The sequence below is a fragment of the Argiope bruennichi genome, chromosome 8 (assembly GCF_947563725.1).
Source record: "Argiope bruennichi chromosome 8, qqArgBrue1.1, whole genome shotgun sequence".
In the NCBI taxonomy this organism is placed as follows: Eukaryota; Metazoa; Arthropoda; class Arachnida; order Araneae; family Araneidae; genus Argiope; species Argiope bruennichi.
The window spans coordinates 103,241,219-103,253,759 of record NC_079158.1 but is presented as its reverse complement, the minus strand read 5'-3'; the positions used below and the strand labels follow the sequence as shown (position 1 = coordinate 103,253,759).

The 12,541-nt window shown below is 26.0% G+C and overlaps 1 protein-coding gene across 1 annotated transcript; it reads right to left on the bottom strand.

Moving 5' to 3' along the window:
• Positions 1-1,500: 1,500 nt before the first annotated feature.
• On the bottom strand, positions 1,501-12,351 carry LOC129981751 (transforming growth factor beta receptor type 3-like). The gene is made up of 8 exons (XM_056092734.1): positions 12,150-12,351; positions 9,764-9,973; positions 8,671-8,800; positions 8,462-8,558; positions 6,280-6,469; positions 6,003-6,138; positions 4,353-4,574; positions 1,501-1,988 (listed from the first exon to the last, which is right to left on the bottom strand). The coding sequence occupies exons 1-8, from the start codon at positions 12,318-12,320 to the stop codon at positions 1,861-1,863; spliced, it is 1,284 nt and encodes a 427-aa protein (XP_055948709.1). The 5' UTR covers positions 12,321-12,351; the 3' UTR covers positions 1,501-1,860.
• Positions 12,352-12,541: the final 190 nt, after the last annotated feature.

Here is a 12,541-nt window from a genome sequence, read left to right as displayed (position 1 = left end):
GAGAATATAAATAAAATACATATATATGTATATATATATAGATAGATAAATTACTAGAAACATCAATTAGTGTTGCTTTACATGAAATCAAATGGCATACAATTGGTGAATCTTATTTGTGTAACTAAAAAAAAGTTAGGGGATTACCTTCTTTCAAACAGTAACCTTTACATTCCAAAACATTTAAAAAACTGTTGATTAAAGTGGCTGTAATAACATGTGTCCATGTAAAAAAAAAAAAAAAAAAAAAAAAGCGCAAAAATATATTTAAATGTAAAAGCACAAAAGGGAAGAGTAGCACACTTTTGAAATTAAAAAAAAAAATGCATTGAATATTAGAAAGAGATTTACAACTTGAGCATTAAAAAAAAGGCAAAAAAAATTCAGAGAAGCAAACTTTTCCTTTCTTTTTTTTACAAATACAAATATTATTTACAGTAACTGCATATCAAAGTAACCAAGTATAAAATGAACTTTGTGCAAATATAATGAAATATTTGTACTTTTGCACAGTAGTCATTATTGTACTTAAGGTAAATAATTTCCTTTCTCTATGCTAAATACTATTAAACATCGGAATGATAGATAGTCTTCATTTAAAATATCTTATGTTTTAACTAAAAATTATAATCAGAAAAGAAATCCACACAGAAAAATAAAAAAAAAGTTATTAAATGATTGTAGATAATATTATTGAATTGTACAAACTTAAAATGCACACTATATATGAATTAGAGAATTTTTTGAAAGACAATTTTTGGATTATTACATAATGAAATTAATAAATCAAATCTCATTTTAATCTTTTTAAAATTTTTAGAAAAATTAACATGTATTATACATTTAAAATAAAATAAAGTGAATATATACATTTTATTTGATAGATATTTAAGATTATTGTAAATTTTTTTCAAAATTATCCATGATTATATTAATATTAAAACACATTTTGATTTTAATTATAAGAGCCTTTAAAAAAATCAAACAATATTCCAAAGTGAATAATATATTGAACAATATAATTATTATCACTAGAATATAACTCTATGAACAAACACTGGGAAATTAAATTTAAATAAATCATTAGTATTAGAGAATTATCTTTTCAAATGAAGACTATCTGATTTAATATTCTTGTCATTCATTCTTTCATTCAAATTTACTAAGTTCCAAATATACTTTTCTAAAAAATTTTTTAAAGAAAAATTAAAGTTTCAACTGCATTAAACTATTGAAATAAAAGTAGTAGCCATTATAATCCACTTTGTCCTAAAATGGCTGCTACACTCGTCTCTCTTTTAGACAATTTATTGCTGTAAATTCCATGATGCAATTAGATAAAGAAATGATACTTTATACAGTTCATGAAAAAAAGAAGTCAAATATTACCAAAAATAAAATAGTTTTCTCTTTTTCATAACTAACACAATATATACAAACATACAACTCTTTTTAAAAATTTTCACAAGAAAACGAACATTTAAGTACCTAACTATGAATATTGTACATGAATTGGCGAATTCAGTGATGTGAAATGACAAAAAAATGCTACGAAAACACAAAACAATCATTAATGACATATTTTTCTATAAAACACAATTTTAAAACAGTGATATTAAAATGTGTAAAATTGTACTTATTGGCGAAATGGGCTCAGGATGAATTAAAAAAAAATGATGAAAGAATATGGTATGCAAATAATGAGGTATATAAAATAGGAATAGTGTCATGACAATAACTTCTTACATAACTGATGGAAAAACAAAATATGATATACATAATAATGAGAATTCTTGTACTTAAGGTGATATAACTTCATAACAGCCACTCTTTGCACTCAGTTTAATTACTGAGCAGAGTTTACGAGCAAACTTGCATTGACATTGGCTTTAGAGAAACAGGGACTGATCGATCAGCACATTCTGGATTCTCAAAATTTGACTGGTTATTTGATTGCTTCCTTGATTCTTTTGAGTTCCGAGAAGGTTCTATAACAACAAGTACAGATTTTAAAAAAATAAAGAAATCAGCGACCAAAATTTTTCAAATGAAATCAATAGAAATTCAATTCAAGAATCAATTGCTGGAAATAAGAAATTAATCAAATAGTAATCTTATTCTGGTGTTTCACATAATAAACAGATTTTTTAAATACACTTTGATTACAACTTTAATCAAATTGAAGTATTGATGCAGAATTTCATAAAATAAACTTTGCAAGTAACCATTAGTCTATCTGTGTTGAAAAGCCCTTTAATGTATTTTCAGTATATTATATATATATATATATATATAATCATTTGTGGCTATTTCCATTTTCAAATATATATATATATAATTGAGAATGGAAATAACCACAAATAATTTTGATTGATTTCTTAATATGATTCAAATAGCTAAATCTGCATTAAAAAAGTTTTTTGTAACAAGCTGGTTAGTCCCAAATGAATGATCGCATATTTTAGAGAACCCTATTTTGAAAGTAATTCATACTATAATCTGATTTGTACACCATATATGGATATAACAGGAATTCTTAAACTATAGGTTTAGATCCAAAATTAAGTTAGAAACTGAGTCCTTCTATTTATTTTTTTTCAATAAAAAATAATAATTATAATAAAAAAAATATTTTTTTAATAATTTCTTTACATGTTTATAAATAAGCACAAGTGATTAATTTCTTATCTGCTTATTATTAACAAATGCTCCATTTATCTTTTGTTTTTCTACATGTACACAGATAATTTCAAAATTCTTCATTTACTGATTGAGCGGCAAATTATGTTACATATCAAAACAGAGTCGTGAATGGAAAAAATTCAACTCTATAATTACTTCACATGAATTTTCCTATTAAATTGAGAATTCTCTAAAAGTAAGCTTGAAATTTCTTAACAATGATTCTGGTCCCTTTCAAAAATGTTGGAAACAAAATTTTGGAAAATATTACAAAGCATAATTGGAGAGTGCAGTCAGTAATCAATATAATAAATTCTGACTGAAGTATTTATTTTTAATTACAGATGTCTTATTGTCCACATTACATTTTTTAATTTGTACTTGGGACATTTTGCTTATTCTTGCTTTTAGATTTGACTTGGTAGAACAAAAAACAATTTTAGAAGTGCAAAATTAAACTTGCTTTTCATTCACTCAATCAGGAAAGAATATAGGAATTACTTTTCAATTTGCGTGGAAAACATACTCCAGATAAGTTCATAATATTGTATGTCAGATTGGCTTTAAAATATGTTTGAAGCACTTTTTATTAATCCCTTGCATTTATTTATTTATAAGAAATATGTTGATTACATGATAAGTAATTATTTTAGTCCAAAAATGCTGTTTTATAATGATTCATATGCATTTTTTAAGACAAAATAGATTTAAAACTTATCTTTTCTACAATATCATTTTGAGGTATTGGAAAAACAGTGGAAAGAAGGAGGACAAAGCTGTTGCTTAATGGTAACTAAATAGACTTTAACAATTTTTTTTTCTGGTGTAACTCATTTTCTTATACTGATTTATCTTATTACATCAATCTCTATTACAATTTTTTTTCTATAAATAAATCAATTAACAAACAAAATCAAATTTCTGTATTAAAGCAATGTAAATTTTAAATAATATATTAATTATAATCTTTCAGCCTTCAAATTTCAATCCACTTTCAGATTTAAAACAATAATATTTTCTTATTATATTGTTACGAAATACAAACATTAAAATTGTTTTTTAAACTCATGTACATCTGATTCAAATTAAAAATGGTTTTAATATCACAATTTTTTCACACAACTTCCAATTTTTGCTTATAAACATAAAATTTTTTATCATAACAATTTTCTGATGTCTATATTATACTACATTAAAGAATTTCTTATGAATCTATAAAAGAAATATGAAACATTAAACAAACAAACAAAAAATTTATTCATGTTTTACATTTAGTAAGGAAACATTTTTGAAACTATTACAATTAGAATTTGAAACATTTAGTAGGAAACATTTTTTGAAACTATTACAATTAGAATAATTATTTAGCAATCAATCTAAATGCTGGCCATAAAAGAAATTTGATGAAAATTCTACACTTTAAACTTTTTTAAAATCAAAAATAAGAAATCTAGTTTAAATGAAAAGCTAAAGAGCAATACCGATAAAACTGAATATTCTTGAATATTAGCAAGCTCATAAACACTTCTATATAACTGATCCACAGTTACTTTAATAATGGATGAATGTATATATTTCTTATTTAATATGCTTTAGCTTAATTCAGTTAATATCCTTAATTCAATTGTGAATATAAATTTTCAGGCTTTCATAAAATGAATGAATGTTACCTGTATGCATGTGAATTAGCCACAATGTGGCCATCAAACCAGCTCCTATGATAAAGGAAGCAAAAGCTATTCCTACTACAGCTTCTGTTGAAAGTCCAACAAAAACAAGCTCTTGTGATATGGGATTCTTCTTTGAATTACCAGTCAACTTGTCAAAAGAATAGTCTACTGCAAAACTTTCTGGTGTACTGGATACTTCCGGACTAGAAAGTGACAGAATTGCTAAAAGGAGAAAGGATTTGTATTTCAAATGCATGCCATTACATTAATAATAATAAATTGAAATTAAATCAAACATTCACAAAAACAGTTTAAATATCTGAATAAAAATTCAAAGATGGAAAGTACATTAAATGTACAGCATAAAAAGGAACAAAAACCAATAATTGATTAAATTAATGATTCTAATCAGATAAAAAAGACAACTTTAAAATACCTATTATAGTGAACTAAAATAAAAACTATATGATGAAATAAATTTTTAAATTTCAAAAATTTATGTTCTATCAAAAACATTTAGCAAAAAAATTTATAAAATTTTATTCATGTTCGACATTTCATAAGCACTTTGAATTTCCTAAAATTTTATTTCTAAAGGTAAGTAAATTGGTAATAGCATAAATATTAGATCAAAATATCATTTTTGCTTTTCTATACACTATCTGTTCCTACTCATTGTTTTCTATAACTTTTTATATGTAATCAGTGTTTCTTTCTAATTAAAATATTTAGTAGTAACCCCAAGTAAAATAAATTTTTTTAAAAATTAAAAGACTGGTTGCATATGCTTCACCAACTGCAAAGAAACACTGATAGCAGGTATCTGCCATATATTTGTTATAATTGAATGTTCTATGATATAATCTATCATCTGAAATCATCTTAACTAATTTTTTTCTCTTTTAGCAGTTTCATTTTGGCACTTTGCAATTGTGAATATCTAATTATTTTAAAGCTGCATGATTATATAGTTGCTCTCACATTTTCAATTGTGACTGTGCTGTTTTCCAGCTCAAATTCTTTTGAAAATTTTTATTAAAATGTTTTGTCTAGATTTCATGTTTTTAGTTTTAACACAAAGCATTGCTCTGCTACCTGTGAATTCTTGAATTCTTCTGTAAAGAACTTCTACAATGATATAAGTAATATTTTCTGCACTTTTGTTTTGGAATTTTATAATCTAAGATCATGATTCATTTTTAATTTATGCTTACCCTATCTTTTTTTTAGTTTATACTTGATTAAATTTTATTAGACAGGAAATATACATAAATCTCTTCATAATTAAATTCTGAGTGATGACATTTCATCCTGCTTCATGTCTCTTCCCTATATATGCCCCATTTTTCCTGCATAAAAGAATGTGCATATTTCCCAACATTCATTAACATTATTAAAAATAAAAATTATTCCTAGAAAAAAGATTATTAGCAACCATTAATAAATAAAAAAAATTGAATTAAAAATAAAATAATTAAAAGAAAATAAACATCATTAAAAAAATATAAGAGAGAGAAAAATTATTAAAAGTAGTAAAGAAAAGAAATTAAAAGTAATTTATTTGACATAACTTATGTGACTTAAAATTACATAACTAGAGTATTGAAATCATGAATAAGTAACATTTATATTAAGGAGAAAAATTCTGACCTTTTTCTTTTTCTAAGCGTGACTTAGAAATGACATGAATAGGTCCTTGAACCAATAGACTGTACTTTTTACCACGTAATGAATCCAAATAGGGACGAAGACTTTGTTTCAGACAAAAATTTTCAGATATAATACACTAAAAGAAAGATAATATAGATAAGATCTAAATTCCTAGCACCACTTATTTTAGATTTGTTCATGCTTCCTATACAATATATATAATTATTGTAATGATTTAAGTATTCAAAAAATTAAAAGTAAACATATCTAAACGCACCTGCTTAGCATTTAGCTGTCTACTATCCCACATGGCACAAGATGCAAGACGGCAATGCAGGAACAATTGCTGGTTGATGAACTCTTCACTAAGTTGGAAGGAGAATCGCATTTTATAATGATCAACATCAGGATTAAGATTTCCACAATGACTTTTGGAAAGAATATCAACACTCAAATCAGTTGGACAGCTAAAAAAAAATTTTAAAAAAAGACATTATTTTAAATGTTGCTTTAAAAATATACCAGAAACTGTAGAATGTTAACAATAAAATTATATATAATTCAAAAGTAATTACAAATAATAAAATACTTTTAATATTATAAAGTATCATGATCATATATAAGATGCTATTTAATTCTTTATTAGCACAGATAAATTTAAAAGACTGATGAATAAAAAACAGAAATTTAAAGCAAACATCTTATTTAGTCACATACAAAGAAATTATGCATTTCTTTACTAAGATATTTCTAATACTACCAGAAATAAATCATATCATTTTTCTGGTTCAACAAGTATGCTTTCTCTTCTCAGTATCGAGTAAAACTGAATGTATTATTAAAAAAATATTTTTTGCTTAAAAAATTTTCTTTTCAAATTCTGCATAATTAAAAACTGCATATTTATGATCACTTTAATGAATGATTCTTCCTATTTGACTATATCTGAAAATGTTGAAATAAAATTACTTCATGTAAAATTTACTCCTTATCACAGCCATATACCTTTGCCATGCCATCAATAAATTTGCTATTTCAAAATATATAATTTCCCAGTGAATGTTATTTTTACTGTTCTTTTCAAAACTAATATATTAACTACTTACATAAACAGCACATAAAATACAATATTACAGATTAGGAAGATAAGTTACCCAACTTCAGATAAAACAGTTGATTCAAATAGCTATTTAACTATAGAAAGCAAATTTAAAGAAAAATAAAATAAATAGAATTTCTTGGGTTCCATTCATTTCCCATAAATGACCTTGAAATATAATATTGACTATTTGTGATCATGCATGGTATGGCAGGGAGACATAAAATGGACAAAGAAGATTGCAATTTTATCTTCAAGCTATGCTTTTATGAGCTGTATTTAAAAACTGGTTAATTGATGTAAACATTAATAATCAATTGCTCACTGCAATTAAACTGGCTGCAAGAAAAATTGAAATATAAGTCAATTTTCCTCCAAAATCCCTGAGGTGAATACTTTCTACTATATACTGCAGTAAAATGAAACTTCTGCCTTTAGTGTTATCTAGTAGCTCTCAAGAAGAGTAAGAATAATTATCTATAAGATTAAAAGGTATACAAAAGGTATATGCCCTCCCCTTCTCCTGCAACAAATGCACTCATCTGTATGAGGTCAAAGATTAAAATGACCAATATTTCAGTGTGAATTTGTTCTGTTGAATTAGAAGTGGAATTTAATTGCAGAAGGAGGTTAGATTAGTACACCTAATCTATAAGAAGATTGAAAGAAGATGCAACACTTCAATCCTATCATGAGTCTTGATCAAGGATGGTTGGATCAAGTGAAATTACCACCAGAATCAACATCAACAAACATACTATTTAAATTAATTAATAGCAAAATTCTCTCTCAAAATTCATAATAAAATTTCCCTGCCAAAACTTTAAGGAAGATAAAGAAAATTAATACAGCTTTACTGAATAAAACTTACAATACTAGTAGATATAAAGTGTTATAATTTAAAATTAAAAAATAAATAAATATTATTTAGGAATTGGATTAGTATTGGGACTATTAGATTATTATTAGATTAACAGTCAGACGAAAAGTCTTAATTTTCTTGGTCAGAAAATTAACAGGAATTTTTCAATAAGCCTTTTTTAACAATAAAAAAATACAACTTTTATATGTTAGGAGTATATTAATCTGACATTTTTTCAATTTTTTTTTAAAGAATTGAAAGGAGATTTTTAAGAAAAGAATTCAAATTATGAATAACAATTTTTTCTTTCAGCATCTAATAATTTTTTTTAAATATATTGAACTTTAGAGTCAACATTATTAAAAAGAATATGAACAAATTGAAATATTTCTAATAAAAAGAAAATAGATAAGCAATAATAAAATGCAAAAAGTCAGGATTAAAATACAGATTAAAAGTTTAACTATAATAATAAGAGTATGACCAAGAAATGCATACCCCTGCTTTATCAAAACACTTTTTCTGCCAAGAGCAAGAGTTGGTTTTGCTTCTTCTGATAGCCAACATTCATCTACAACAATGCACAACCGAAAATCTGCAACCAAAAATCATGTAGTAAAAAAGCATATAAAGATAAGATTCTATAGTAATATTTACCTTAAAATATACTTATTTTTTAAAATAAAAAGTGTTCTAATTTAACTCACCTGCTTTGATGCTGGCCTCAGCAAATAAATGATCATGAACAACAACATTTAAAGGAAATTTTTTGGGTGGCAATGGCTGTTGAAAGTCCTTCTTAGTAAACAAACTAAGTTCAAATTTTTCAGCAGTTGTCTAAAAAATAAATAAATAAAAATAAGCAAGAAGAATTAATACTGATAAGCGCTATTTCACTCTTACTTCAAATAACATTAGAAAAATACTTTAGGCAAGATTTTTTTTTTCAGCAGAAGGAATGAAAAAAAAAAATCACTTAATAATGTGCATTGTGAAAGTTTATTAAAATTATTAATCAAATTATTACTCTTTAAAAATCTTTATTACTAATCTAACCTATCTCTGCAATTAAATTCCATGTCTAATTCACAAGAACGAATTCACACAGAAATATTGGTCATTTTAACCTTTAACCTCATACAAATGAGTGCATTTGTTGGAGGAGGAGGAGGGGAGGGCAAGTAGCATATACCCTTTGTTATAAACTAATGGGTTCACTCCAATCAAGTCATTAGATAGCCATGCTTCCAGAAATATAAGACAAAATTATCATTCTTGTAAATTCAACTGTTTTTTTTTTTTTTTTTTTTTTTTTCCCCATGAAAAAAATATTTTCTTGCAAAGAGGTCAATGCTATAATTTTCAATATAAACTTGTTATCTTCAAAAATATACAAGAATCAAAGCTATAATTTTCCATATAAACTTTTTATCTTCATACATACACAAGAATAGAATTCTAGATTGATAATCTCTCTAATTTGTTCCCTTTGGATTTGTGCTAAGGTCTGGTGAGATAAACAGACTTTCCAGAGATGGATTTCTTTTAATATAATTGAAAGAAATATTTTGATAGTAAAATGGCATATCAAATTTCACCCATCTAGCTTTTTATGTTCATAAGAAGAGTTAATAATTCCAAATATGCTTTTAATAAACTCTAAGAGGTGTGAAAATACAGATATTATTAAAATCATGAAGTTAAATATCTCAAATACAATGCTTTCTCTGTGTGCACTTCATTTATCAGAAAAAAAAAAAAATTATGAAAATAGTTTTTCATAAAATTTAGTATGCTTACATTAAAGTTCTGATTACTGCCACTCTGCATACAATGAAATGGAATTGGATAAATAAACCGTTCATCTCCACCCCATTTTACAAGACTGGAAGATATATCATCAGAGCCTGAACCATCTTCTGAAATATAATCATCATCATCTGTTGGTAAATGTTTTGGCTCACCAAAGGAATCTTTGTTTGGTCCATATTTTGCAGTAATAAATTGCACCTGAAATAGAGATATTGTGAATTTTTATATCAATGCACATTTTGCCAATTGATGTTATTTCAAGATTCAAGGATCAAATTCTAATAAAATTAATCAACTACTTGAAAGATAATTAATTATTTGAATCTCTCTCTACTAACAAGGTGCAAAAAAAAAATCAGCTTTTTAAAAATTAGAGTTACATATGCAGTATATGTTTAGAATGCATTATTTTCAACTTAAATAACTAAAACAAAATTTATGCATTTATAGCAATTTTACTATTTTACCCAATTTTGGTATTTCGGTCATCGCTAAATGGCAAACAAGGAGGCTAACTTTAAAATGAAAAATAAAGAATTAAATATAGAATTTATTTGAAATTTTAAATTTCAACTATTTTTTATTTAATAAGACCAAGTAATAAAGGATGGGTATAATAAAGAATATTTTTCCTTTCTCAGCAAAAATCACCATGGATGACTTTTTGGATCAGCATTTCCTTACACAATATGAGTGTGTGAATATTACACAAGAATGTATTCAAAGAAATGTTACTCCCTTCTTATCAGATGTAATATGATCCCAAAAAAATATGTACTATATAACAGGGAGCTAACTAGGTACATTACATTACGTACAAGTTGGGTATTTAACAATAAGAAACAAAAGCTGCAAACTTGTTTTGAGACATCTCCTTGCTATAATGTAATAAATTCATCATCAACCTAGCAAAGTAACACATAATAAACAGATTTTTGAGACCCTCAGGATCTTGAGACACCAAATGAGCACTAGCACTTGTACGAAAAATCATTTTTGGTTATTGTCTGGTCCATATTCAGTTATGGTAAGTAATTTGAAATTCTTGAAATTTTTTAGCATTTACAAACAAGACTTAACTTCAGAATCAAGCAACATAAATGTTTTTAAGAAGGCCATTTTTAAGCACTGTTATTCTTTCCAGTGATATAATTTGATGATATGGAAAGAAAATCAAGGATATGCATAAGATAATGAACAGAACAGTATAGCCATCTAAAATAATAAGAGTTTATCAAAATTTGAAGTTTAAAATATTTTGCAGTAAAAATCATTGGGACCAAGTTATACAAAATATTTAATTGGAATTTTTAGCCAACAATTAATCTTAGCAAACTACTGATGTTTTAAGGTCACTAATATTATAAATGTGTTACATAAAGCAGTGTTGTTGATGACATACAAATGTATCTCAGCTTGAATAGGTTCTTTATTAGAGTCTATTGCCCCCAAAATTATAATTGTTTTTAATTGAAACTCCTGACTGAAAATTAGGTCTTTATTCAGACTAGTAATTATTGTTTACTTTTTTGCCAGATCTAGGTTTCAAATACCAAACCTATTGCAGAAATTTGTTCTTCAATATCCATAAACTCATAGACTGACTCACTAATAAACTCATATACAGACTTTCCTATAATAATTTGAATCACTAACATCAAGATATCCAGACAAGATGGATAACTTCTAACATTGCATGATTACTTGATAAAATTCTAATTAAATTTTGAAAATCAATAGTAATAATTTGAAAACAAATATAAAGAAATTTCTGAAAGTAAAATTTTTCTGTTTGATTCTGATACTTGTTTCCATTTCTGTATTTTGTATTTGTAATATATTCCTAAATGGGAAAATATTTAAAGTGGGAGGGAAAAAAATAATGAAGAAACACATAACTTTTGAAATTATGTAAATCACATTGAATTTTAAATTGCAGAATAAAATAAACCTTTATACATTAATTGGATACTTTGACAAATTTATCCAATCGATGTATCCCATTGTGAGGTATGTAAGATATGAAGCTTCCAGTATGGTAGTTGGTTCTCACCACCTGGGTGGGTACAGAAATGATTAGCTACCCCCTACTGATGAAGGGACATACCACCCATAGGAAGGGTTTTACTATGCTTGGCCTTAGGACTTAACCTCGGTTGCTATCAATGCTACCATGGCTGTCCAGGCATTCATATTTATCCATGCGCCTCAGGGTGGCCAGAAGAAACCAACTTGCGATTACCCAATTGATATGATTTTAATTCATATTGACTGATACTTTGTTATAAAGATTTTGTAACCAACTATATAAACTAATTAAAATGAAGTATATTTAATTATGGAAATTTATCTAACGTACACAAAGAAAATTTACCTGATTATAGTACTGTATTCCTCCATTCATTACCCGTCTCGTACCACAGTCATTCCAGGTTGTTTCAAGAATAATATGAGATTCATTCTGCTTAGCTCTGCAGTTAGTATTGGAAAGAGAGATAAAAGTCAATTTGCTGTTAGATTCTGTAATTGCAGAGAAAATATTCATGGTTTCTTGAAGAGGAAAAGCAATGCTTATTTTGTTTGTAGAACACTTCAAGCTCATCTGTTTTGCCAGCAGATGGCTTAATGTTCGCTCAGTGAACACTAAAAAGATAAGAATTATTGCTAGTAAAAAGCTAACGGATATGTATAAATGAAAAGAAAACAATAGAATTAAATTATATACTGACAATTAGGTTAAAAATGTTGCATAGTTTATTTTGTTAA

Excerpts from the sequence above, each read along its gene's own strand:
- LOC129981751 (XM_056092734.1), bottom strand. The coding sequence starts at position 12,320 with ATGAATATTTTCTCTGCAATTACAGAATCTAACAGCAAATTGACTTTT. Across the intron at positions 4,575-6,002 it reads ACGCTTAGAAAAAGAAAAAG|CAATTCTGTCACTTTCTAGT; the intron begins GTCAGAATTTTT and ends TTCTCCTTTTAG. Across the intron at positions 1,989-4,352 it reads GCTAATTCACATGCATACAG|AACCTTCTCGGAACTCAAAA; the intron begins GTAACATTCATT and ends TTGTTGTTATAG.